The sequence below is a fragment of the Dryas octopetala genome, chromosome 6 (assembly GCF_963921425.1).
Source record: "Dryas octopetala chromosome 6, drDryOcto1.1, whole genome shotgun sequence".
In the NCBI taxonomy this organism is placed as follows: Eukaryota; Viridiplantae; Streptophyta; class Magnoliopsida; order Rosales; family Rosaceae; genus Dryas; species Dryas octopetala.
Window position 1 is genome coordinate 17,942,052 of NC_141371.1, and position 27,865 is coordinate 17,969,916.

Consider the following 27,865-nt stretch of genomic DNA (forward strand, 5'->3'; position numbering starts at 1 on the left):
GGTGCCACAGCTAAGAAAAAAGTATAGGTTACTTAAAGAAGAAAAACATTAAATAGATGATCGATAAATGCTTACTTTGCAAATGTCGGGGTTGAACACATTTAAAGCTTCGACAGACAGGTTGTCAGGATTCTGTGATTGTTGGCTTGCTAGCTGGGGGGGTTGTTGAAGATGGTAGCACATTGATAGACATTGTAAAACCTTTAAAACTATATATTTGGTGTCTTCAAAGAAAAGAACATTGTTAGTTTAGATTGTAAAAGAAATATATTTTTATGTTGAAATCTTAGAGAATTCTTACGCCATCTTGTATGATTCAATCTCTGGTATTTGTGGATTCACAAAAGTTAGAGTGACATTACTACTGGTTAAGACGTGTTTCTCTGCATGTTTATAAATTGGAAATCAAATTTTTACGTTGTAAAGTGTACAAGGACATCATTTCATATTTTCATATAAAAACTGATACGACAAGGATATTCATCGAATGATAAGCAGATATAAAAACTGGTATGATATGAATATAGATACAAATAATAGGTCAATATGTCATGCATAAGCATATAAATAACAGGTTTTATTTCAGTTGCAGCAACACTTCTTATTCTGATATGACATGCATATACATATAAATAGAATGGCTTATATGAATCTATGAATGCCACAACATACTTGACTTCTTCTAAGCATTTTGGTAAATATGGCAACATCTTTTCTTGCAACTAACTATGATTCATTATCAAGTTTTATGATAAACATGGTAATATTTTTTTTTCTCAAATATATATATGGCAATACCATTCATAAGCATTTGTATGGATATTGTGTGTTATCAAACAAAGAAAAAAAATATAAATTGCTTACTGAGATACTCCCTGACTTTTAGACTTATGAATACTACGAACACTGACGACATTAATTATTGCAAAGCGTCTTCATTGAAGCTCAACAACATCATAATCGATCTATTTATCTAATTGCCGCTTGTATTGCATCTCCCTACATCAAAATGATTGTAAAATCAATTACATATATAACACATATATACATAGAAAAAAAAGATGTTAAATCTCCTGAATATGCTGCAAAAGTTGAATATTGAAGCATTCTTCTCTTTGTTTCAACTGTTGTTATCCTACCTCAAGTGCAAGGTTGTCAAGTTTTAGTATGGAAATAGAAGTAGGAGGTTGTCGTACCCAAGAGATTAGATTAGGATTTCAATCACAAGCTAAATTGATTTTAGGGTTATAAAACTAATTAACAAACAACCTACTATGTACTATGCAAAGCCAAGACTAAACATAATGATATGTGCAAATGTATAGTGTTGAGTTGTTGTTTGGTTGATTGATGATAAGTAACACTAGAATTTGAAACTAACAAATGGAAATACAAGCAAATTTAAGTACAAATTAAATTCAATGATGATGAAGGACTTGAGGTTATTAGGGGTTCACACTAACCCTCCTATGTAACAAACAATTCAATTAATGATTATGTCAAATTAGATAGATTAGATTCCCTCCTAAAATAAAATTAATTCTAAATGCAACCCAAGCTTAGGATCAAAGTCCAAGGACTCCAATCCCCGGCAACGGCACCAAAAACTTGTTGTTATTCTACCTCAAGTGCAACGTTGTCAAATTTTAGCATGGAAATGGAAGTAGAAGGTTGTCGTACCCAAGAGATTGGATTAGAATTTCCATCACAAGCTAGATTGATTTTAGGGTTATAAATTAAACTAACAAACAACCTACTATGTACTATGCAAAGCCAAGACTAAACATAAAGGTATGTGCAAATGTATAGTGTTGAGTTGTTGTTTGGTTGATTGATGATAAGTAACACTAGAATTTGAAACTAACAAATGGAAATACAAGCAAATTCAAGTACAAATTAAATTCAATGATGATGAAGGATTTGAGGTTATTAGGGGTTCGCACTAATCCTCCCATGTAACAAACAATTCAATTAATGATTATGCCAAATTAGATTGATTAGATTCTCTCATAACCCCTGATCAAGGTAAATTAGGGCACATCCTCTTTCATGTTATCAACTATCCCAACCAAGGTGATAGGTAACTATTTAAGATTAATGTCATAGCAAACCCTAGGTGCATAAAGTTTTAAGGATGAGGAATTCAAGCAATTAAAACAATCCAACCAAGGTGCTTTTAAATTACCATGCTTGTATGCAACAAGTTTTAGGAACTAAAGGTTACCAATCTCCAATTTCTACATGACAACATTTCTCATATGCATAAGTGGTAAATTCACAAATATAAGTCATGATCTTTAAACTAGCATAAGAGCATATATATCCAAAAGGGCATTTATATCACAAATCACAAAGTCATTACATGGTTAGGCTAGGGCTACATCCCTAACCCCAAATCAAAAAACTACTCACTAGCCATAAAAGTTACAAACAACATCACAAATTGAAACATAAATGGAAACAAGAAGGAAAAAAGAAAACTCTAAATGTTGAAGCCAAGCTCCCAAGTGGTGTCACTCCTCCAAGGATGCCCAAAATAGCTTTTTGTCTCAAGTGCCTCCAACCTCCTCTTGCAATAATGGTGGTGAATATGGTAGATGGGTATTGTTATGGTGTTTCTGGAGAGGAAGAGTTGATAGAGGGAAGATGGAGAAAAAGAAATGATGAAGAGAGCTGAGAAAAAGCTAGGGTTTTGGAAGATGGAAGATAAGATGTGTGTTTTTGAGATGAAATGATGGAATGAATGATGAAATGAGTGAAATTAGAGAGGATGGAGAGGGGAGCTTGAAAATGAGAGAGTTTTGGGTGAGTTGTTATGTCTAGAATATGTGGCTAGGATTAAAAGAAAATGAAGGGATAAGGTTTGGTTAATTTTTCAAAAATGAGAATATTTCATCTTATCCCTCAATGGATGATCTTTAAAGGATGTTGAGATAGGTAGATGTTCTCTTTGCCTCATTTAGAGCCTTCACATTGTGGTTTCTAAATTTTTTTGAGAATGGACAAACAAAGGGAAAGGAAAGAGAGCATGTGATAGGCAATTACCCAAAATGGAAAGATGTCTTGGGACCACTTTATCCTTTTGCTGACAGGATTTCTGAGCTGTCTTTGGAGAGCAATTTGGAGACCTTAACCAACTCAGAAATTTACATTTTATATCAATAGAAATTCATGTATGTCTTCTTTCTAAAAATATATTATATGCCTCAGTCCAAGCTCGAACCAAAATGTTATGCCCCACACAATGCAGCTGACTCAGTTCTCCTCGGGTGCATTTTTGGGCTAACTTTGAAATTCAAAATGAACACTTTAAAAGTCTTCAAATATCACAAAATTTAACCTAGAATAACTTCAAGGTGATAGCGTCTATCTCCAATTGGATTCATGTCAAAATCTATTACGGAAAATAAATGGTGAAATTTCTCATTTTATTGATCGAAAGCCAAAAACACAAAACTAAATAAAATTTAAAGCTTTTAATCAAATTAACTCACAAAAACTAAGTAAGAGAAATATAAAAGGATGTGAATTTATGAACATATCAAATACCCTCAAATTTAGGTTTTGCTCGTCCTCGAGCAAACAAAACACACAATAAAGAAAAATACAAGATAGGGCTATGAATTTCATAAGCACAAAATATTTCCTAGATTTTCCTCTAGTGCTAATAACAAGACATGAAACACATGCTTGAGTGTGTGTGCACTATAAACCATATGTCAATTCAATGCATTCACAAGATATGCAATTCAAACTTGGATAACCAAACACTCATTGGAATGCTCTCTATTTTGACACAAGTGTTTAAGAGTTAGTATATACACTCAATGTAATGTTGTGCATATACCTCCATATTCTTGCTACTCAATCTCATCTGCACTAGTCATGCACAAAATATCTTGAATCAAAAAGACTTTTATTAGGTTGTAATGAGGTTTAGGGTGAGGGGTTAAAGAAATGAAAAGGAAAGGTTATCACAAATTTCAAGCAAACATAATAAGCAATTCTCTTGTTGAGATTTAAAAATTTTAAAGACTTTAAGATGCTTGCCAAAACTCAACCCTCAAACTTAAACTAAAAACATTTTTATTTCTTGAATAATACTTTTTTTTTATCCAATCCTTTCAAGCAAGCAATGCAATTGCATTTTCAAAGTTATCACATCCACACCCTGTTTGACAATTGGACATGCAATCACAATCACGATTTTTTTTTTTTTCATACATAGAACACCCCCACACTTGTCTTTCCCAAAACCCCCAAACTTATTTTTTTGCAAGCACCTTAACATAACTCAATCTCATATTGCTCATTAGTTAGCTTGAAAAGGGTAAGGCTAGTGTTTAAACAAAAGGGTAAGACATTTGTAGTGGAAAGAAATGAAAGGCTAACATAAAGACACAAAATGACAATCTAATGGATATAACATATTTAGGGATTATGCTCATTTGGCCATGGTGGATTCCTAATGCCTAGATCATTTCCAAGATAGATTCATACATGACACAAAGCTTTGAAAGATATTAAGCAAATTCTAGAGATGCAATATGCACAAAATTGATCATATAAGAAGAACAAAGTGCTAAGAACAATATATGCACTTTAATTAGGCTCAAAACTCACATATATAGCATAATTGGTTCACACAAGTTTTACTATATTTCTCTCATTACAATGCACCAAATTGACAAAGTTTGTGTAAATAGATTCAAAAAAGGTCTCATAACTCACTATTAACAAGAGAGAAACTTTTAAGACCTAAACATGTTCATTTTCTTCTTAGCCCTTGTTAAATAACAAAAATTAAAAATTTTTAACAACAGTTACATTCCCCCCACACTTGAATCTAACATTGTCCTCAATGTTAAAAAGTGACTTTGAAAGTTTTTCAATGAAAAATTCATGCATGGGGTGAAAGATAAACAACACACAACACAAAACACAACAACAACACATAAAACAACAAAATCTATCTAATTTGGCATAATCATTAATTGCATTGTTTGTTACATGGGAGAGTTAGTGTGAACCCCTAATAACCTTAAATCCTTCATCATCATTGAATTTAATTTGTACTTGAATTTGCTTGCATTTCCATTTGTTAGTTAATTTCAAATTATAGTGTTACTTATCATCAATCAACCAAACAACAACTCAACACTACACATTTGCACATACCATTATGTTTAGTCTTGGCTTTGCATAGTACATAGTAGGTTGTTTGTTAGTTTTATAACACTAAAATCAATCTAACTTGTGGTTGAAGTCTCAATCTAATCTCTTGGATACGACAACCTCCTACTTCCATTTCCATACTAAAACTTGACAACCTTGCACTTGAGGTAGGATAACAACAACTTGATCGTATGAAATGCTTACCCCCTACATTGTTTTTGTTGTTTCTTGTTTATTGGATATTTTTATAGGTACGAGCATGGTAAAGAGACGAACTTGGACGAGGGTTGAGCAAAGTAGAATCTTGAGACATGTCAACTTCTTGGATTCAATTGGTGTTATTGTTTATTCGATATTTCGTATCGAGCATGTTTCGTTGATCTCTTCTCTATTAATTTAAGATGGTTTTGAGATGTTCACTTTGATTTTACGTTTGCGTAGTTTTGAAACATTTATTATATGCTTGCTATGTATTCCGAATTTATAAAATACTTCAAAATTGCAACGAACTACCGTAACCTTGGAGATTGATTTTATAAAGAAGTTTTATTTTTACTTCACATGTTTTCCGCTATTTATTATCTCTGATCCAACCCGGTCCCATTAATTAAAAATGTTCAACCTATCTTGGATATCTTGGGGGGATTAATGTTTGATTGGTGACATTAATCTCTTGAGACATTCAACCTATCTTGGTGCATTTGTTGCATATCCAGGGGTTCAGGGTGTAACAGTAAGAGTGTTGAGTTGGGTGTGTAAGGAGTTGTATGATTTTTTTTCCTTGTGTCAATTAGAAAAATTCACAAATTAAATTATTGAGAATATGCAAAAAAAAAAAAAAAAAAAAAAAAAAAAGTATACAAATAGCAACTCTCTATTTTTAACTTCTAAAGTTCTAATAAGCATTTAATAAAAAAAAAATCTAATAAGCACCGATTTTTATGCACGCACGAGGCCGCCACAGAGAGGATAGAGAAAAATAATTATATTTTCAATTGTGAAATTAGATTGAGCTGGAAGCCTGAAACAAGGAAAAGCTACTTATCCTTTGACCTCTCTCCTCCCTAACTTTACCTTATTTTTGGAAACACAGATAAATCTCTCACACACAAACATATAACACACCTTCTGTTATTCTATATTCATCATTTTGTTTCTCATAGAATTCATAGTCTTTTGGTTTTTCTTTTCTATTCCCATTTTGCCCTTCTTGTTCCTGTGTATTCTCTTCTCATACCCTTCTTCTTCTTCTTCCTCTCGTTCTTCTCCGATGGGTTATTGTTCATCTATGGCTAAAGCTTTAATATTCTTATATATAATTTCCTTGGCATCACTACGATTGGTTTCATCTTCCGTTCTTTGCCCTCACGAATCGGATTTCTTCCGTTATAGTCTTCAATCTCAATGCCCTATCTCGATCTCTCCCTGCCCACCCCTCAAGGTACGTTTTTCCTTTCGATTTCTTACATATAATGCTTAATTATTTATTTCTTTGTTATTTTAAATGGACTGATTCTTTGGTTGATTGTGTTGATTATTGTAAATCGTTTAATTCATTGTGTGTGGATTTAATTGGTTGATGATGTTTGATTTTATGTTGCTGGTTTGTGTTTTTTTTTTTTTTTAATCAAAATGGGTGGTTTTGGATTCTGGTGATTTCGGTTGACTTTTGGATGCTTGAGGATTTTGTTTCTTTGGGAATGAATAATACAGAAAAGATAAATGATATCAAAGAATGAAAGTTGGGATTTTTTAAGCTCCCCCATTTCTGATCAATTAAAGAATGAAAGAAAGATGGGAAATTGAGATAGTGTTGTTTCTGAAATGTGCTTGTTTTAGGTAAACTTTCCCTTTACTTTTTCATTTTGATTTACATTCATTTGAGTTAATCTCTTTGAGGTGTGGTCAATGACAAGGACCTTGAATACATTTTTTATCAGAACAACTGAATTTAGGCCATATGGAGAGGCAAGCCATATATATGTGAGGCCACAAATGAGTCTTGGCCTTGGTATATAAGTCTGTCAAAGTGCTAGGTCGAGCATTAAATATTACTTCTGGAGTTCTGGGTAATCACTCGTTGAAAATCTTGTATCAGTTATTGCATTATCCAGTGATGAGCTTGTTAATAGGAAGTAAGATTTGTATGAATTAAGGTGTTAGTTTTTATGTTTACGTGTTTTAACTGCCTTGATGAATTTTCTGAAACAGTTTTGGGGTAAATTCTGGGGTTTATGTAATTGCATAGCACATGCTATGGTGCATTACAGCGCTAAAGCACAAATGATATGCATCAAGTAATTATAACAACTAGTACATGGAATAATGTGCGGGCTTGTTGTAAGCTCTTGCATTATCTCATTAATCCAACAAGCATACAATATGAACCTTCTATTCGTACGAATCTGTATTGTGCAATACCTCTTTTCTCCCCATTTTTCCATGAAGGCATGAAGTTTTATGGTTGAATGAGTTAGGGGTAAGGCACATGGCATTATTTGGGGTTGTGCTGGAAAACATCTATTGGCTGGAATCTGAATGGATGTGTCAAAGATTAGCTTGTGTTGGGGATGGGAAACTAAATCTGCCTGGTTAAAATTCATAGAATTTTGCTTTAGTGCACATGGTCACTGCTTCATTGTCAGAAAATACTCTTTGATCATATACATAGTCGTTATATCATTGGGAAACTTGATTTGACAAGGTGCTCAACTTAACTATGGATGTGTTCTTTCTGACCTTTTAAAGCTTGATTGAGATGTGAGATGAGATTTTATATGATGTTTTGTACTCCTTTTGTTTATTGAATTGGATAGCATATCTCATCCAACTTGAATGATGGAAGGAACTCCTTGATCATTTTTAAGTTGTTTATGTAATGACTGAATAATGTCAAAAATAATAAAATGATATTCTTCAATAGTAGAATGGAAATGTATGTAGATAGGAAATGAAAAATTATTATTGTATTCTCGTACGTTGACTTTAGCAGGTTTGGCACACCTTGCACCAACACCTCTCTGATATTGGCATTAAATATTTAAATGCAGCAATTTATTCATTCCCCTTTTTACCTCTTAGTTGTCTGACACACATTATATATTAGACTACTAGTAGTTTCTTATAACTAAAAGGCCCATGCTTCAGATTATATTTTTGTTCAAGGAATGAAAAACTTCACATTATACTTCACCAAAAGAAGGACAAAGAAAGAAAGAGTATGCCGGGCACTTTAGTCGGATCTAATGTTTAGACCATCTTTTTCAAACTTAATATCTTGAACTTTGTGATCATATATACTTCAATTTTTTGTAAAATTGTTGGAATTTAATTTGTAAAGCTGTTAAATTATGGATGCCAGGTAAATGATCTCTTTCAATAACTTTATGAATTTGAGACACTTAAGTTACTTGAGGATTGTATTATCTTACAATGGATCTAGTACATTTGGCATGCCTTTGCAACACCACTTTATCTTTGATTTTTGCACTAAATCGAGCAGTTTATTTGTTGTACTTTTATCTGAGTGTCTTATTTTGAGCGTTTTGAAGCAGTAGGATGTCCGTCACTCAATGTTCGGACTTCAAACAATGATTGCCCTTCAAGGATATCTACGAATGCCCCCAATTACAGCTTTTGTTTTTCATTGTTGAAATGGTTAGGAACAATGAAAGAGATTAGGATGTAGAGGATGTAGTTGATTAGGGGATGACATGCTATGTCATTACTCCCAACTTTCTGCTGAAATTGTGTGAGAAACAGAGGTTGGGTTCACTTTCATTGGGATGCCTAAGCATTCCCGTTCCTGCTATCCTTTTATATAACTTAGTTGAGGATGCACCACTTTTTCCCCTGCAATTTCAACTTCAATTGGAATGGCTATTTCATTGCTTTCATGTCATACTCTCAAGGTTATATAGTCCTTAAAAGTCAAATCTATGGTTATAATCTGGTTGTTTCCAAAAGTATTGACCATTAACACAGTTTTATTTTCAGTATCTTTTTCTCCCTATTCTTTTTCCTATAACTTATGACAAAGATAATGTAATGGAACCTTATGGGCCATAAGGTTCCATTGTATGATCTTTGTTAAGTGATAATAAGCAGTTGAAGGTAGTAATAAGTGTGAAATTGTTCTGAAAGGATTTAACAATTGCATTAACTGCTTATTCTCAGTTAATAAATGGAGACTTGTCAATGTTATTAATTATTATTTTATCTTCTTCAGGTGGATGGTAACTTCCTTGACAGAGCTTTGGCATCGAAACAGAGGACTGGTTATACTTCTGTGCTCTTTCATGCTTCCTGGTGCCCTTTTTCACGCAGTTTGTATCCTACGTTTGAAATGCTCAGCTTCATGTTCCCTCAAGTAGAGCATTTGGCAATTGAGCAATCTTCAGCCTTGCCAAGGTTCAAAGCTTTTAACTTGACCTATTGCTGTCTTTTATCTTATCTTTGTGTAAGATTCCTTCTTTTCTTTTGGATCTGTGGCAAGTTAAAAAAGTACTTGAGCCTGTTTAGCTAGATATTGTAGGCTAAACATTGATTGCCAAATTTGATTGTTGTGCATTTTCTATGTTTTTTCGTAGCACAATTTGATTGCCAAATTCGATTGTTGTGCATATATGTTTTTCATAGCATAATTTGATTGCCGAAGAGGATGCAATGGATTTGTTGTTGCTTTATTGTTTCAGTTAAAATTGTATAATTTTTTATGGACTTTGTGTATCTTGATAAATAATTTCTTGGAAAGCAATTTTTCTTTTTATTTTTTTAATTAATATATTCTATTGCATTCCACCATCGGACACTTCCAACAGAACTGGGGAGACATTTACTGAAATATATTTGGGATACTGCAAAGTTCTATAATTATCTCTTCTTTGAAGTTGTAGCGATAGTTTCATGTCTACTCACCCGCCTTTGATGTGTTGAATTGTAGTGTATTCTCAAGATATGGAATCCATAGCTTGCCGTCTATTTTAATAGTCAATCAGACGTCAAGGGTGCGATACCATGGCCAGAAAAATCTCCTCTCTCTTGTACAATTTTACCAGAAAACCACAGGTAAGATTCTCCTGAACTGAAAATTATTATATGCATGCGGTGCAATTCCCAATTGTTTCCTCTTTCTTATCCTTGTCTTTTGTTCATCTGTTTCTGCACTGATTGTGAAGCAGTGATTTCGTGGACTTGATGATATGTTCTTTGCCATCTAATGTTTTCTTTCAGGACTTGAACCGGTGCAATATTTTGATGAGGATCAACCTGTCAGCTTAAAAAGTGGTGACCAATCCATAATCCAGCAAATAAGTAACATGTCACTAAGAGAGAGAACAAAGAGGGAACCCTATTTGGCTTTCGCTATATTGTTCCTCTGTTCGAGGGTACTTCTATATACATTTCCTAAGATATTGACTCTTCTCAAAGCGCTCTGCGTTCTATACGTTCCCCATTTCAACTTGGGAATATTTGGGGAGACAAGTCAAATTATGGGGCGTATCCTCCATATGGTTGATGTTAGGAGGATCTTGACCAAGCTGAGACTATGCAAGACCAGGAACTTCCACGAGGGCGCTAAGAATGCCAGGGTTTGGGCTTCTTCCCTGACTTCTGTCTCTCTGGGTGAATCTTCATCTGTTAGATCATCATCATCGTCATCTTAAATTCAGAACTTACAATCTTGTACAAGACAAAATGGGGGTAGAAAAGAGCTTCTGGGTCAATCAGTGTATCATCAACTGCTGTGATGCTCTTGGGGCAGGTAGTTATCTCTCTCTCTCTCTCTCTCTCTCTCTCTCTCTCTCTCTCTCTCTCTCTCTCTCTCTCTCTCTCTCTCTCTCTCTCTCTCTCTCTCTCTCTCTCATATTTTTACTAATATTGGTATAGCTGAAGCTGTTGTCCTTGTTTGAGTTGGGTTTTTGGGGGAAAGCAAACAAGCAATGTAAATTTGAGAATAGCTTTTTCTTTTTGTAAATTACTTGCCATCTGACGGAACATCTCTGACTTTATACAAGAGGAGTGTATGCATATTAAAATCTCTCTCTCCCTCTCTATCTCTCTGTGTATACACACACACACACTCTCTCTCTCTCTAGTCATAGTTTTGCATGTTATCATATTAGTGTTAATCAAAACCGTTGATTATGTACAGTCATGCAAGTGTAGGTGATCACATGCATCTTAGCTGTTAAATCATATTTAGATGGATGAGGTATCTACTCTCATCCATTGTGTTTCAGGGGTTTTTTATATATGATCTATTCTCTACATGCATGTTACCTACTTCTCACCTACTATGCTTCTTACCCGATATGTTATTCTTCAATTTGTCCCTCAATTTAAATCATCATGAAAATTCCATTATATAACTATATATCTGTATGCATGGTTATTTTCTAATAAGTTATTTGTTTTTCAATTGTTACCGTTGATGTATATTTTAATGCATCTTGATGCAAACTCAACCGTTCAAGTCTAATCTAAAGGTTGAGAAACTTGTTTTCACTTAAGGGCCATATAAGAGAATAACTAATGTAATTTCACTATATCACTAATGTTCATGCACTTATGGAACTTATCAGCAAGTGTTTTAATACTTATACGGCACACACAGTACCTTGTTTTAAGTCGTCGGATGAAAATCCAACGGTTAACGGGACATTTGTAATTTACTTGCCTGCTCTAAGCTTTTATTATATTAACCGTTGGATTTTAATTCAATTTTAGAGCATGATATCCAATAGAATATCATCTAGTTTCATTCATTCAGGCAATTTACCATATTATATTCTCTCAATCTGTCCCTCATAATAATACATATCACTATGATTCTAAGCTTCTAGCTTTATCAACAATCTTGATTGGTTATTAGACAGCAATCTGCCAATCTCAAATAAATAAATAAATGTTTATTTAAAAAAAAATCATTATTAACTCATAAATTCCTACCAAGAAAACAAAAAGAGTTCCAACATGTTTTCGTGTTCAACGACAAATAAACATGATCCTAATCATCCAATTTTCCACTTTATATTAATCATCAGTATGTTTTTACATCCATGGAACAAAAAGATCCACCACATCTAGATAAGTATGAAAGTATATGTAAGCACTTCCCCATGTCACTAATGCTCATTCACCTAGTAGCTTGTATTTTAATCAGATATTTATTAGGTTCCGTTGACTTACTAAATTTCAATGTTATTTTATTTTAACTATTAAAATATTTATGTCATTTTACTTTAGATACTAAATTTCAGTTTAAGTACTAACTTTAAAAAAATATAGTTTTACCAAGCTATGATTGTTTAATAGTCACAATTTTTTTATTGATTTATTGTTTTTTCAGTGTTTGTAAGGCTTACACTTTAATGTTTAGTCTCTAGGTTATTGGACTTCATCTCCCAAGGCTAAATCAAAAACACTAAACTCTTATAAACTTTGAACTTTTATAAATTTCAAACAGTCATAACTGTATAACAAACTAATTTATGACTTAATTCAAAATGTCTTGTTCTAGGTTAGTACTTAAACTAAAAAAAACTAGTGTTTTGCTGCTTTATCGAAAAAATATTGATATTTAATATTTAATCTTAATTTTTTAATACATATTTTTCTTTTTTAAATATTTCCTTCATTTTAGTCAAAATAAGAAAATCCCTTTTTTTGGATTGTGATTGTCCATCTTTTCAATTCACATGGAGATAACCATTCAAATTAGATGTGCCCTAATCTAAATCTATATCGTCCCAACCTTAGCTATTATTATTAACAATAAAGAAGCATTATATAACCGTAGGTGGGTCAGATAATGCATATGTTTTGATCGTTTTCAAGTGGGTGGTGTACACGTTAAAAAGGTTGTTGGTTGGTAATTGTATTCCGGGTGGATTCGTGCCATCTCATTTTTTATAAAATTTTGACACAATATTTAAATGGAATTTATTTTATACAGTATAGGATTTTAACGATTCAAACAGTCTATTTTTTAGGTCTTTATTAAAAGATTATTATTTTTATAAAAAAATTAGATAAATCAGAAATTATTTACCTACAAAAATTAAAATGGTCATTATTTTAAATGTTTATTTGTTTGATTAAAATTATATAGTTTAATATTTTCTGATTTACCTAATTTTTTTCAAGTATAATCTTTTAATAGAAACATAAAAAATAGACAGTTTAGATCGTTGAAATAATATATAGGGTAAACCCCATTTAAAATGATGTCAAAACTTGTGTAAAAAATAAGATGTTTCGGATCCTTCTCCATTGTATTCTATTTCTACTGTACTTGGTAATTTGCAATCCCACAGGCCACAGCTGGATACGTTTTCAAACCCTTTTTGGAGTTTGAGACGTGTGTTGGTTTGGTCCCCAGTGGGAGAATGGAAAATGACTTGTGAGCGATTCTTTTTGTGTAAGAGTAACTTGCACGCAACTGTATAAGTATTGGCTACTATGCCCGTACAAGACGCCAAACATAGAATACAAATCCACATAATTGAATTAGAATGACCCTTGTTTTATTTTTTGGGAACTTTTCAAAAATTCATATACATAAAACTAGAACTTTAAAGTTGTGAAATCTAGTGTAATTAGAGTATGTGCAATGTAAAGTGTCAATTGATTTTTCAATACAAGCTTATTGACCCTAATTTTGGAAATAAATCAATTATTGATTTGATTTAAGCTGTTTTGTTTACAATGGTTCAAGTCAATAGTTATATATTTGAGAAAATTACAGATTTAGTCCAGTTATTTTATACCTAGTTCAATTTTGGTCCACAATCTTTTTTAAGTTCTGTTTTGGTCCACTAATTGTTTGACTTGTTCAATAAAGGTCCAGATTTGTTTTCTCAAATTTGGCTTGCTTTTTACCCTATCAAATCTCACCCAAATTCAGCAAATATATACTTGTTTTAAAGCTATGCATTTCTTCTTTACAACCATATAAAGATCATTCAAATTGGAGTTCTTAAACTCAAGATAATTGACCCTAAAGTAGGGTACCCAAAACTGCCAATTTTTCAAATTTCACCAAATCTCAATTCTCTTAGATTATAATACTCCAAATTTGTTTTTATGACTAAGAAATGATGAAATATAACTTATACTTCAATTATAATTGAAGAAAACACAACCCAAAAGATTTAAAGTCACAAATCTGGACCTTTATTGAACAAATGAAACAATTAGTGGACCAAAACAGAACTTAAAAAAGATCGTGGACCAAAATTGAACTAGGTATAAAATAAGTGGACCAAATCTGTAATTTCCTCTTATATATTTTATCATTTTTTTGTATATTTTCTTACAAATTAAAATTTTTAAATTTATTTATTTCAAAAATTATACTATTGAAATTATCTCAATGAGATATTTAAAATAAGCCCAATATTTAATATTTTTTAATAATTTAAATTAATATCCAAATTTAATAAAAAATCATAATTCATATAATAAAAACGGTTCATTACAACTTAATATTTTTTAATAATTTAAATTAATATCCAAATTTAATAAAAAATCATAATTCATATAATAAAAACGGTTCATTATAACTTAAACTTAAAAACCATACATGGTATAACATAGAATTAAAAAACTTATGGTTGACCTCGAAGAGCCCCTTTGCCTACGGTTGTTGACTTGCTTAAGACAAGAATGATAATACGTGACTATCTTCTTGATTCAGAGCCATTTGCACTTGACACTCTCGGTTGTACGTTCGCCTAACGCCTCACCGGTAAGCTCAACATACTTTTCATATACTCAGATCCAAAATACTTTCTGAGTTTGATCTGCACCAATGATCGAATATTCAGAGACATGTACAAAAGCACGGCATAGGGCTACTTATTTATTATTGGAAAAATGTGACCTTTTTTTACTCATCTTTGATGCAAAAAAAATACATGAGAAAGAAATGAAAATACTACAATAAGCTAAAGAGGGGTAATACACAAATGTAGGGGATGAAATGTTGTGAAAATAACATGAGGAGTGCACATATATATAGGATTTGTAAAAATATTAAAGTGTTGAAAAAAAAAAAAAAAAAAAAAAAAAAAACAGGGTTAGCACCAATAGTCAAAATTCAAACTACCCTATATGCATGATCATTTGTCAGATTACCCCATATGCATTATCATACGTCAAATTAGCTAGTGAAAATGACGTGTTAGTCACATGGTAGGGTAAAAGTGTAATATCACATTGAGTTTTAGATTATCCTAACACAACATTCATATTGGGTATAACTGATATATCAAATCTAACGTGTAAGAGTATTATTAGATGATGTATTTATATTTGTAGGGTATAGTACTAATAACATCCACCATATTATAACACATACTGGTTATACTACGTGACAATGTATCGGTCATACAAAATAATTTTTTCATCAAGGGCATTGGTGATTTTAGTTTTTTTTTTTCTTTATCTTGGGGGAGAGGATTTTGAATTGTAGACCACTTCGACATTGGCAAGATTAATACCACTAGACCACAATTAATTGATAGTAGTAATTTAAGTTTAGAAATAAAAAATTTTGAATAGTTATTTTAAAATTTTTGAAATGGGGGAGAGCAAAAACCTTTCAAATTAAACTTTCTACTTTTTACTTGACTAATATTAGTCAAACTAGTTTGACGGAATGTAATTTTGGACCTACTTGCAAACACTAATAAATTACAAATATATATATAATTATTTAATTTTCTGAAAAAAATATAGTGGTTTAAATTGAAAGATAAATTACTCCTAAGGATAGAAAATACAAATTTCTTCACTGGAAATACATGCACCTAAAATAAAATTAAGCTAAATGACATTTGGTGCGCGTACGCGCTTCCCCATCGTTAAAAAGGCTATCGAGCGCTTGACATTCTTATCGAGAGCTTGACATTCTTGTCGAGAGCTCGGCAGATGCCGATGCATCCTTCGTATGCATTTGCAACTTTTAAGTTAGAGATATAGATTTTAGGTTGCAAATGCAGCCTGCATATGCAATTTTTAAGTTGCAAATGCAGACTGCATCGGTAGTTGCTGAGTGCTCAGCAAAAATTGCCAGTGCTCAGCCCTAACTTTGTTGTGCGATGTAAGTTTTAGGCCAGGTGGACGGTGAGTTAAGTTTTTTTTCTTATTTTAGCCTACAAAGTAAAAAACCTTAAATTAAACTAAGGATTAGAATGAACTTAAATCTATATATTATGAATAAAAAATATAGTATAACCTTTAAAAACCGAAAATTTTGTATGTAACCTAAAAATTATGGTTATGTGTTCCTAAAACCGAATGAAGATTCCAACCCATTGACAGTTGTACGTATGGTCCTTTGTTACTTTCATGTTTTTATCTCTTACACACTTTTTTTTTTTCCCTATCATTGTCATTCCAAGCAAATTCCAACAAGCAACCGACACTCTATTTTTCTTTCTCCTTTAGCAGTAGAGTGAGACTAATAAAGGAATCTCTCTTCCAGCAGTGAAATTAATAAGCCTCACTTTCTTCCCTCTCTCTAGAAGTGTTCACAAGAAGATCAAAAGAAGAACCTAAAGAGTCAAGAGCTATATATTTTGAGCATAAAGACTAATTAGCCTTCAACCCAAAGTTACAATATAGTAATCAAATTTTACATTTAATAAGACATTAAACAAATTAATACCAAAAGAATAACCCATTAAATAATTGAAAAGAAATATCAAAGAAACCCACCAGGGAAGGCATTCTCCTTGGTGGGTCCTAGTGGACCATCCTCCCATTTTGTCACTTTTAGGATGATGGATAAGTACTCAAACCGCAATGTCCATATCTATCTTCTTTGGTCACATGGATCAATCTTCACTCCAAGAGCAAGAGGACACACCATTTTGGGGTGGCCTCTTCCAAGTAGTGAAATTCCACACATAACTCCATGAAAGCAGCCACCATCTTTGATTCAATTATTCAATACAGTACCACACTTTGAAAATTTCCCATTTCCCTAATTAAATTAGCACCTTCCTAGATCATCATCTATTCATCTTTCATTACTCTCCAAATTCTTTTTGGAAAAAAAAAAAAAAAAAATGGATCTTGATGAGTGGGAGTACCTCCCTGATGATGGGTTTCTTGATTTCCATGACAATGGTCAAGAGAAAAGGATTTTCTCACCTAGGAAGCGCAGTTCTGATTCAAAAAGTGTGTTCAATATGAACTACTTCATAATCCCATCACCCAATTCTAGGCAGAAAGTGGTTGAAACACCAGCAACAGCAGCAGCAGCAGCAGCAGGCAATTCAACTTCAAGGGTGCCTAAATCCAATCAACTTGTTCCTTTTCCAATTCAACTTGAACCACCAAGATTTGGCAAGGCCCCATCACAAGGTCTTGATGATGTTGATGATGATGAACTAGTAGTGAAAGAAGTAGTCACTAATGAGGTTCCAAATAGTAGTGTTGTTGTGCCATCATCAGCTATCACTCATCATGAGAAGAGTTCTAAACCACCTGATGTAGACACACTACTCTCCCAAGTTTACTTCAAGAAAACTTGGGAAAATCATGAATTTGTCGACATGAAAATGGACTCACCAAAGTCTCCAACTAGAGGATTTATGCATCAAACTGATCATCATGCTGGTAACAATAAGTTTCAGTTTGATGATAAATCGGAGACATATAAAGGTGATCAAGACATGGACTTGGAGCCATCAACTGATGTTTTCAAAGAGGAGGAGTTGGTCAATTGGGAACAAGGAAACAGTGGTGGTGGTGGTGGTAGGCATAACATCTGGAAGTTGAGCTTCACTGGGATTGGAGCCATTTGCTCTTTTGGTTTTGCTGCAGCTACCATTTGTATTCTCTTCTTTGGTACCCACCAGAGAAACAAACAATATCAGCAGGACCAGAAACGCTTCCAGATCTACACTGATGACAAGGTCAGCAAATTTTCTCCAAATTTTATTATTTATATTTTAAGAATTAGTTGGTTAAAATGAGATTGCATATCTGGTTTTTAGTACCATGCCAACTCTTTCTTCTGTTTTTTCTTTCTTAAAAAAAAAAAAAAAAATTAATAACACTTTATTCATCAAAACATTGGCTTATCTCAAATTTTTAATTAACTGTTCTGTCAGCCATTGAACACAAAATGTGACATGAGTCACATGACTGACCCCTGTGAATGTTGAAAAAGAAAAGGCAAAATGTTGTGCTATAATGACATCATCTGAAATTAGGGGGGGATGAATATTAAGGCCATTAGCAATCCATAAATAATATAGTATATAATCTTTGTAAATGTTGATCAGACATAAGCCCACTTGTGGATGCAGAGGATTAAGCAAGCGGTTCACCAAGCAACCAAATTGAATGAAGCAATGGCAGCAGTTAGAGGGGTACCCCTCTCCAGAGCTCATATAACATTTGGTGGTTACTATAATGGTCTATAGACAGCTGCCTATTAATTCCTTGGAGTGGAAGATAGGGATCCATGGATTTGCTATGCCACAACTACCATATCTGTAAGAGGTCTATAGTTTTATTTGCTCGGAATCTTTTCTTTTGCCAAGTATATAAGGTCTATATTTATATTTGACTATGGGATGCTTGTATAGATTCTGAGTCCTGTTTGTATTGTAGATTCCCTATGGTCTATTAGTTTAGCAACATAATATAAGTTGGCATTTAATTGTTTTCTCTATTGAGAGCCTTTTGGGTTTGTAACTTTGTAAGTGATCTTTCTAGTAAGAGAGCAATGTTATGCTAAACAATATCAGATTTATTAAATTCTCAATAAATGTAACTTATTGAATTTGACCCATAAGAGTAGATTTTTTCAATGAGCAGGACTCACCAAAGTAAATGCAAAATAAGGGCAATGTTATTTAGCATTTCCTTTAGAAAATGGACAATGCTATTTGCCCAATTTTTCTTCCATAGAAAAATGATAATGCTTTTTCTTTTGATCAAACCATATTGCTTGAAAGAAATTCATACTTAAAACTTTGACTGTAGTATAGAGGTGAATACTCTTAACTATTAGGGCCCGTTTGGTTCAAATTTTTGAGGCTCGAAAATTTCATTCTCATGTTTGCCTAAGGAAATTTGATGCCCTTAGACCTTTCATAATACAGCCTGAATCTGATCCCTAAACTCATTTTTTGGGTATAAAATGGGTATAGTCCAGCCACAATGGGCCGGAATGTAATCCCCATACTTTTTTGAGACTAAAAGTTATTCTTAATTTTGGATAGAGACTATACCCAAAACCAAATTAAATGGCTGGCTCACCAACAAATAAAAGCTATTAAATGGCTTGTCCATCACCAAATTAAATGAAGCCCACCAACAAATAAATGAGTTAAATATTAATATCCCCAAATTTGGACTTCAACGCCATTGTGGTGGTGATCCCCAAAATCTATATTTTTACACTTTTTGATACCCAAAATTGATTTAGGTATTAGATATTTGGGAATCACCATTGTAGAAGACCTTATTAGGGAAAAATGAAACCCTTGCTCCAGCTTGGATTTTGTTTTCCCCCCTCTTGAGAAATAATTTATTGCTTCTTTTTTTAACAAAACTAAACCTACTATTATTTTAAAATGTCATCTATATTGTCATTCTTTAAATAAATAATAGATGAGGGTATAATAAAAAATTGACAATTTTCATTTCCCATTTTTGCACAACTCAAACATGAGAATATAAATAAAAATGCAATTTTTGGTTTGCTCTCCCAAAATTTCCAAACACAAGAAAGGGAATTTCACATTCCCTTTCCCACATAAAATGCTAAAAAATTGATTTTTCAATAAATCAATTCCTTGAACCAAACAGCCTTAGAACTACAACCTCCTACCCTATAATAAATAATGCCAATTCAAAGGATTTCTTTTCATCTTCAAGCACATGTAAATAGTCAACGGTGGATCCCATCACATACGTAATGAATTATGAATTATTCTGGTCTCCTAATGAATTATGTTGGTAAAAGTTGAATGATTTAGAAGCAGCTGATTGCGGAGCTAATCATATTTCTCTTGCAATCTCTTGTAGATATTTTAATAGGAAAGGAAAATGACTGATTGAACACCAAAAGCATCCAATCAAAAGAGATAATGACCCACTTGAGAATTGGTTGATTAGACTCTACTAATTTGTCAAGAGTGATGACCTGTGCTGTGCTTCATTACAGAATTCATGAATTCATGATGTGATACCCCCTTCGGATCTATGTATTAGGTACCATGTACCGCTGCAACCTTCCAATTATTCATCAAGATGGTGGTAGGTTTGCTTGGAGTCTTGGACTGACCCTCAAGGCCTATTGGCTACCATAGATTATTCAAAATATATTAAAAATAGCCTAAAAAAACCGAAATTATTTTAAATGCACTAGATTAGAAAATGGAATTTAGCTTCGGGCATGCCAAGAAGGATGGGAAATCCACTTGGGCCTGGTCTAGTTTGCTTGAGGGTAGAGATTTGTTAGCTTCTGGCATGCCAAGAAGGATGGGAAATCCACTTGGGCCTGGTCTAGTTTGCTTGAGGGCAGAGATTTGTTAGCTTCTGGTTCCAAATGGAAGATTTCAGATGGTTCTTCACTTCTTCTGTGCATTTATGGTTAAATAATTGGATACCAGGTTACTCTTCCTCTCTTTTTCAATCTGATGTGGTTGGTGTTTCTAATCAGGAGATGCAGCAGAAGACTGAAACTATTGACATTGGTCCTTGTAGGTTTTGGGGATAGACTTTTCTGGCTTTTGACCTAAAATGGTTTTTACACAGTCAAGCCAGGTTATCTATGGAAGCATTCCCTAACTTGGTGCATTCTCACACTTCTCATCAATATGATCTTAAACTGTGGAAGCTTTCGAAAGCTAAGACACTACCTAAGATCCAACATTTCTTAAGGAGAGTTTTGAAGAATGTTGTTGCTACTAAGGGCAATCTATTTCACAAGAGGATCATCTCTAGCCCTCTTTGTAAGAAATCTCCTGAGCCCCATAAATTTCATGAAACGTGCTCATTGTGGCAAAACATGATCTGGTTCAAAACATTTTCTAAAATTCAATCAAGCAAATCACAGAGAAACAGGCAGCAGAAAATAACAAGAACTTTATTGCTAAAGTGTAAACAGAATCTCAGACATCCAAGGAAGGATCAAGCAGCATTAGCTCTCAAGCCCTGCAAAAGGCGAAAGCTCTTAGGCGGCCACTGCGAATGTTTTGAGAAACAAGCCTTAGAGTTTGTCATCATTGATAATTATACAACCAATTTGATTCAATAATAAACATAACAAGATATCAAATCACTGCAGCAATTGCACAACCCAAGTAACTAATTTCAGAAAAAAAAAAAACACAATCAAATACAACATAAATAAGTACAACTTTGCAAGAACATGCTAAATTAACCTATTCCATCCAACAATGATCAGCAAGACACAGAGAGACAAATAGTCGACAAAGCGAAAAATATGGAGGAAGATTAATTTGAGGGACCTGTTCATCCCTAAAACACTCAAAAAACTGCTAAAGGGGCAGACGTAAAGTCCCCAATAGAGAACAAAATGATCAAAATGTTGAGCATTGATCAAATATGTTCAATAAAGGAAACCCCCACAAGAAAAATGCAATACATGTACAATACAGGACCAAGATACGAAATCAGAGAAGTAGACAAAGAAAACATGTATATAGAGTCAAAAGTGAGTGAAATTTCAAATGCACTAGAAAAAAACAATTAAGAAAGAGTCTCAGACATCCAAGGAAGGATAAAAGCAGCATAAGCTCTCAAGCCTGGCGAAGGCGAAAGCTCTTAGGCGGCCACTGCGAATGTTCTTGAGAAACAAGCCTTAGGATTTATCATCATTGGTGATTTAAAGCATATACCAGCACTATAGAGTTTGAGGGTTGGAATTTTAAAATAGAGGAATAAGAATTTGGACATAAACGGCTCGTTTAAAAGTTCAAAATATTAATTTATTAGCTTAACAAAACCCACATAAATTTCATGAAACGTGCTCATTGTGGCAAAACATGATCTGGTTCAAAACATTTCCTAAAATTCAATCAAGCAAATCACAGAGAAACAGGAAGCAGAAAATAACAAGAACTCTCAAGCCTGGCAAAGGCGAAAGCTCTTAGGCGGCCACTGCGAATGTTCTTGAGAAACAAGCCTTAGGATTTATCATCATTGGTGATTTAAAGCATAAACCAGCACTATAAAGTTTGAGGGTTGGAATTTTAAAATAGAGGAACAAGAATTTGGACATAAACTGCTCATTTAAAAGTTCAAAATATTAATTTATTAGCTAAATAAAACCCACATAAATTTCATGAAACATGCTCATTGTGGCAAAACATGTTCTCGTTCAAAACATTTTCTAAAAGTCAATCAAGCAAATCACAGAGAAACAGGCAGCAGAAAATAACAAGAACTTTATTGCTAAAGTGTAAACAGAATCTCAGACATCCAAGGAAGGATCAAGCAGCATTAGCTCTCAAGCCCCGCAAAAGGCGAAAGCTCTTAGGCGGCCACTGCGAATGTTTTGAGAAACAAGCCTTAGAGTTTGTCATCATTGATAATTATACAACCAATTTGATTCAATAATAAACATAACAAGATATCAAATCACTGCAGCAATTGCACAACCCAAGTAACTAATTTCAGAAAAAAAAACACAATCAAATACAACATAAATAAGTACAACTTTGAGAGAACATGCTAAATTAACCTATTCCATCCAACAATGATCAGCAAGACACAGAGAGACAAATAGTCGACAAAGCGAAAAATATGGAGGAAGATTAATTTGAGGGACCTGTTCATCCCTAAAGCACTCAAACTGCTAAAGGGGCAGACGTAAAGTCCCCAATAGAGAACAAAATGATCAAAATGTTGAGCATTGACCAATTAACATATAAGAACAAATGGGCATCGATCAAATATGTTCACTAAAGGAAACCCCCACAAGAAAAATGCAATACATGTACAATACAGAACCCAGATACGAAATCAGAGAAGCAGGCAAAGAAAACATGTAAATAGAGTCAAAAGTGAGTGAAATTTCAAATGCACTAGAAAAAAAACAATGAAGAGAGAGCCTCAGACATCCAAGGAAGGATAAAAGCAGCACAAGCTCTCAAGCCTGGCAAAGACGAAAGCTCTTAGGCGGCCACTGCGAATGTTCTTGAGAAACAAGCCTTTAGATCTATCATCATCGACTATACCCATACTGCACACATTCAATCACAACACAAAATATACACAAATGTAGCTGCAAATCTAAATCATACACAGCATGAAAGCAGAGGCAAATCTAAATTAACAATTATCTAACAAACAATAAGACCAAAATTTTAAAATGTTCCTTTCCTTCAAATCGATTCAGGACCTCATTGTTAGCCTCTTTCGGGACCGAACGGTGCCGTTCGATTCCACCTTTCGGTTTTTCTGAGGCCCAAATTCAACATTACAGTCTACAGAGTACCGAAACTCCCAAAATATCAAAATAGTAATTTTCGAATGATTAATTAAAAATAAATAAATATTCGAAGCGAAGTAAGAAATAGGAACAAGGGTGAACAAAGAGTTGTTCTTCACCCTCAAACAGCTTCGAAAGAGGTCACTGTGTGCCCCTGTCTGAACCAAACGGCAACGGATTTGTGATCCACCTCTGGTTATTCGGAGGCAAAAAAAATAAAAAAAATTAAAGATTGGGAATGTGCGAGGGTGCTTGGAAGACAATTGATGGAGAAGAAACAGAGAGTCCACTCAAAACCACCTCAGAGTTAATGTGTGCCTCCTAACTAAGCCAGATATGAAATCGAATCAATTCATATGGCTACTCAAAGAGGCAGTAATCAAACACAAAAATCACAAAAACTAGATCAGATCGTCTGTAGAGAAAGAGCCATGGTGATTCAAACCTCTCTCTCCCTTCTTTGTGGAATGCTAGGGTTTCTTCTCAATATGATGGATTTTATAGACATCAAGTATCCAATTTACTTTCATACCCCCAGCCTTTTTCCTACTAATTGAAGTTATGTAGACTAACTTAAGTTGTTGAGTTGACCACCGTAATATATTTTGTCCAATTTTTTTTCTTTTCTATTTTATCTTTTATTGCAAAAATATAAAGAAATCACTCAGATCCATTCAGTAGTTATTTACCAAAACATCCACCAATGTTCGGCAGATAAGTGTCAAATAAATACAAATATTTTGACAAATAACTGTTGGATGCTTTTTTCATTTTCATTTAGTGGTTATCCACCGAAAAATCCACCAATATTAAGCAGATAACTGTCGAATAACTACAAATATTTTGGTAGATAACTGTTAAATGACCCGACTAACAAAATTGAAATTTTTTGTTTTAAGGGTAAAATTGAAATTTTGAAATATGATGGTCAACTCAGCAGTTTAAGGTGGTCGGAATAGCATCACTCTTTTTTATTTTTAGGTTCTGCCCACCTTTCTAGTGTACTCGAATGTACAACAGGCCGATTCGACCCGACAAGTTTAAGTGGAATCAAAGATCCTCTCATAAATAAATTATGATTTTTAAATAAATTATAACAATAAATTGAGTTTTTTTGCGAGTAAATAAGATTTATGGGCATTCATGTCGGAGGAATTCGTTCGGTACTGATATGCTAAAAATACGATGACAATATTTGGTAACCAGCCACCAAATTAGTTTAGTATTTTCGAAACACTCCCACCGAATGACTCCAAAATATTTGCTTCATGTGTATTTAGTGGGAGGGTTCCGAATACTTGTGAGTTGTTCGGTGGATGCCAATCGAATAAGAGTATGTTGTTTAGTGACTGCCTGTCTGCCGAATGGCCTATTCGGTTGACATCCACAAAATTTTTTTATTGTTTGGTACTGGTCCATCGAACGAAAGGCAAACCAGAACTTTTCTAGAGCGTCATATACACGAAAAATTGTAGAAAAAAAAGGAAGAAAATTATGCATACATAGCTTATTTGAAGGTTCCCAAGGAATGATTTCACTCTCTATTCGTCTAAAAAATCTTGGTTGGATGATATAGAGACAAAAATTATTTAAGGTTTGGAGTTAGTTTTGAGAGTGAGGTTGATAAAAGGTTGGGGTTGTTGGGTATTGAAAGAAAATTGGATTTTTTATTTTAAACATAATATCGTGGGATGTAATAGTCAAAAACTTTGTTGGGTAAAAAAAGAAGATTGTTGAGTATGAATAGAATTTCTCATTTGACATTTGGTAGGTGTATTTATATTAAGGATATAATGGACATTTCACATATAAAAAAGGTTAAAAAAGATTAGTTTGGAGTTGATAGTCAAAAAAGTAATTTTGGTATTAAAAGAGGTGTGTTAAAAAGCCATATCCATTCTTTAAAAATAAAAAAATAATTTTCCATTCTTCTGAATTTTCTCAAAGGTAAAATCAGAAAAGGAGCTTCTGGTTGGAGATTGTAGGCCCAAGTTTAAATGGGGGATGGGTTTAGCTCTTTTACAAAAAAACAAAGGGTTGGGCTGGGCTGGGTGGTGAAAGAGATAAATGTTTACATGTATTGTCACATTGGGCTCAAGAAGGACCCAAAATCCGTAGCATCAGACCGTCCATATTCAATCCGACGGTTATAATAATTTCAGTTATTTTGATGTCCGGCCGAGGCAAAGGATAAACCGAGAGAGAAAAGAGAGAGAAGAGGACAGAGAAGAACAGAGAAGAAAGAAGAAGAAGAAGAATTCGCAGCAAATGAGAAGAACAGAGAGACAATAAAGACTAAACAAGCACACAAGGAAGATTGAAAGAATAACCTCCATCTCCATCTGGGCTTTCGTTGTTTTGGTGAATTTTTCAACTTTTTTTTTGCTAAAAAAAGTCTCAAACTTTACACGGAAACATTTCATTGTAAGCTTCCTTCTTCTTGTTATTGCTGTTATTGTTCTTCATTTCTAGTTTCTTTTCGAATTCTCTCTCTGTCTTTGGGGGGTATATTTAGTTTTGTGACCAGTCTGTTGTTTCAATTGCAGGGCAGTTCGAGAAGGATTGGCTTTGGGTATTCTCGGTTACAGTCGTAGATCTTGATTCTTGAGGGCTAGGTATATATATTTTACGTGCTTCTTTGGATTTTTCCTGTACAGGGTTTTCTCAGTTAGCAAACAGAACCCAAATTTTCTCTGGTTTTGAACGGTCCTCTCGATTAACAAAGAAAACCCATTTACTGGTCAAATTGATTTTTCACTTCTGGGTCTCTCTCATATGGCAGCATGCAAATTTTTAATTTTTTTTTTTCTAATTTAGGTATGGAGACAGAAGAGAGGAATCAGAGAGCGTTTAAAGCTTCAGAACCAGAATTTTTCTTGCAGTGGGGGAACAAGAAGAGGGTGAGATGTGTGAGAGTCAAAAGCTCAGAAATCTCGGAGAGACTCAATGGTCGTATCTACAGGAAAATCACATCATCTCGGATTGATCGCTTTGCGGTTTCCGCTTCCGAGAAACAAAACTCTCATCTTCAATCCAATCGCCTCAGCAGGTGAGGAAAATTTACATTTTCTTCTGGGTCACGCCCTGTTTGGTTGCTGAGAAACTAAAGAGAAGGATAAAGAAGAAGAAAAGAGAATTTAAAGCCAATTTTTTCCCTTTTGTGCTCATTTTTTTAGTTGGGTTTTGTTTTTTCATTTCCGGGAAAATGGGGTTGGTAAGAAAAAGGTTCAGTTTAAAAGGTGAAACATTTTTGTGGGTCTGTTTGGTTACAGGAATTCTGATGGGGCTATGCTCCGGTCGGGTGCAGGCGAGAACCGAAAATCGTCGCCTTCCCCGGAAAAGGAGGACAGGTACTACACCACAAGAGGATCAGTGGGTGTGGATGAGAATGGGAATGGGAATGGCAAGGTTTCAATGGATGGAAATAATGGAGATCAGGAGCGAGGGCTTGTTTGGCCGAAGCTGTATATCACTTTGTCAAGCAAAGAGAAAGAGGAAGACTTTTTGGCCATGAAGGGTTGTAAACTTCCCCAAAGGCCCAAGAAAAGGGCCAAAATCATCCAAAGAAGCTTACTTGTAAGTCCTTCCTTTTGTTTAATGTATATTCGAAAGTGGATTTAATCTTCTTCATCTGGGTTCAATTTCAGTTTCTCTAATATTGATTTTCTTTTCTTTTGTCTCTTTTTTGTTTGGGTTGTAGTTGGTGAGTCCTGGTGCTTGGCTTACTGATATGTGCCAAGAGAGATATGAAGTTAGGGAGAAGAAATGTTCAAAGAAGGTACTTGGATTGCATTTGTTTGATTTGCTACATTCCTTTTTTTGTTTTTGGCTTGTAAGTAATTTGTATTTTTGCATTTGGTTTATGGCTTTTTTTCTTTGATTAATGCAGAGACCAAGAGGATTGAAGGCCATGGGGAGTATGGGAAGCGACTCAGAATGACACACAGAATGAGAGATGTAATTTATGCTGATTTTTGTTGAAGCCAAGCAAAAGAGAGACTGTTTTCTTTGTTCTCTTTAGAAGGAAGAAGATGATTGAGTGGTTAATGGTTAAGTGGTGGTTAGGCATTGCTAGAGTTAAAAGAGGGTTGGTTAAGAGTTATCTGCAACTGTTATGTTTTTGTATAGAATTATGAGCAATGTTTCAATTTATAATGAAAAATTATTTTTGTTGAGATGTGATCTTACAAGTGAAATCTTTTT

General features: G+C 33.8%; 3 protein-coding genes and 9 non-coding genes across 13 annotated transcripts; 3 read left to right on the plus strand and 9 right to left on the minus strand.

Moving 5' to 3' along the window:
* Positions 1 to 6,181: 6,181 nt before the first annotated feature.
* LOC147282973 (5'-adenylylsulfate reductase-like 5) lies at positions 6,182 to 11,215 on the plus strand. The gene is made up of 4 exons (XM_086247618.1): positions 6,182 to 6,616; positions 9,404 to 9,585; positions 10,118 to 10,242; positions 10,408 to 11,215. Exons 1-4 carry the CDS (start codon positions 6,446 to 6,448, stop codon positions 10,839 to 10,841), a joined length of 912 nt encoding a protein of 303 aa, XP_086103744.1. The 5' UTR covers positions 6,182 to 6,445; the 3' UTR covers positions 10,842 to 11,215.
* Positions 11,216 to 17,001: 5,786 nt separating this feature from the next.
* On the plus strand, positions 17,002 to 18,938 carry LOC147282974 (uncharacterized). Of its 2 annotated transcripts, none has more exons than XM_086249300.1 (2): positions 17,002 to 18,104; positions 18,477 to 18,615. In XM_086249300.1, exons 1-2 carry the CDS (start codon positions 17,253 to 17,255, stop codon positions 18,480 to 18,482), a joined length of 858 nt encoding a protein of 285 aa, XP_086105426.1. In that variant the 5' UTR covers positions 17,002 to 17,252; the 3' UTR covers positions 18,483 to 18,615. The 2 variants fall into 2 exon arrangements, with proteins under 2 accessions (XP_086105426.1, XP_086105425.1); XM_086249299.1 differs by having other exon boundaries at positions 17,005 to 18,104; positions 18,501 to 18,938.
* Positions 18,939 to 21,313: 2,375 nt separating this feature from the next.
* On the minus strand, positions 21,314 to 21,437 carry LOC147282975 (small nucleolar RNA SNORD14). The gene has a single exon (XR_015123181.1). It is a non-coding gene; the product is annotated as a small nucleolar RNA SNORD14 (small nucleolar RNA).
* Positions 21,438 to 21,588: 151 nt separating this feature from the next.
* LOC147282976 (small nucleolar RNA snoR99) lies at positions 21,589 to 21,696 on the minus strand. Its single transcript, XR_015123162.1, has one exon. It is a non-coding gene; the product is annotated as a small nucleolar RNA snoR99 (small nucleolar RNA).
* A 231-nt stretch (positions 21,697 to 21,927) lies between these two features.
* LOC147282977 (small nucleolar RNA SNORD14) lies at positions 21,928 to 22,052 on the minus strand. The gene has a single exon (XR_015123197.1). It is a non-coding gene; the product is annotated as a small nucleolar RNA SNORD14 (small nucleolar RNA).
* Positions 22,053 to 22,638: 586 nt separating this feature from the next.
* On the minus strand, positions 22,639 to 22,762 carry LOC147282978 (small nucleolar RNA SNORD14). Its single transcript, XR_015123190.1, has one exon. It is a non-coding gene; the product is annotated as a small nucleolar RNA SNORD14 (small nucleolar RNA).
* Positions 22,763 to 22,910: 148 nt separating this feature from the next.
* Positions 22,911 to 23,018, minus strand: LOC147282979 (small nucleolar RNA snoR99). Its single transcript, XR_015123161.1, has one exon. It is a non-coding gene; the product is annotated as a small nucleolar RNA snoR99 (small nucleolar RNA).
* A 261-nt stretch (positions 23,019 to 23,279) lies between these two features.
* LOC147282980 (small nucleolar RNA SNORD14) lies at positions 23,280 to 23,404 on the minus strand. Its single transcript, XR_015123156.1, has one exon. It is a non-coding gene; the product is annotated as a small nucleolar RNA SNORD14 (small nucleolar RNA).
* Positions 23,405 to 23,485: 81 nt separating this feature from the next.
* Positions 23,486 to 23,641, minus strand: LOC147282981 (small nucleolar RNA snoR138). The gene has a single exon (XR_015123172.1). It is a non-coding gene; the product is annotated as a small nucleolar RNA snoR138 (small nucleolar RNA).
* Positions 23,642 to 23,723: 82 nt separating this feature from the next.
* LOC147282982 (small nucleolar RNA snoR138) lies at positions 23,724 to 23,873 on the minus strand. Its single transcript, XR_015123170.1, has one exon. It is a non-coding gene; the product is annotated as a small nucleolar RNA snoR138 (small nucleolar RNA).
* Positions 23,874 to 23,898: 25 nt separating this feature from the next.
* LOC147282983 (small nucleolar RNA U19) lies at positions 23,899 to 23,998 on the minus strand. Its single transcript, XR_015123195.1, has one exon. It is a non-coding gene; the product is annotated as a small nucleolar RNA U19 (small nucleolar RNA).
* A 1,867-nt stretch (positions 23,999 to 25,865) lies between these two features.
* LOC147282984 (uncharacterized) lies at positions 25,866 to 27,837 on the plus strand. Its single transcript, XM_086247843.1, has 6 exons — positions 25,866 to 26,086; positions 26,209 to 26,277; positions 26,480 to 26,711; positions 26,935 to 27,238; positions 27,363 to 27,440; positions 27,552 to 27,837. Exons 3-6 carry the CDS (start codon positions 26,482 to 26,484, stop codon positions 27,600 to 27,602), a joined length of 663 nt encoding a protein of 220 aa, XP_086103969.1. The 5' UTR covers positions 25,866 to 26,086; positions 26,209 to 26,277; positions 26,480 to 26,481; the 3' UTR covers positions 27,603 to 27,837.
* The last annotated feature ends 28 nt before the right edge of the window (positions 27,838 to 27,865 follow it).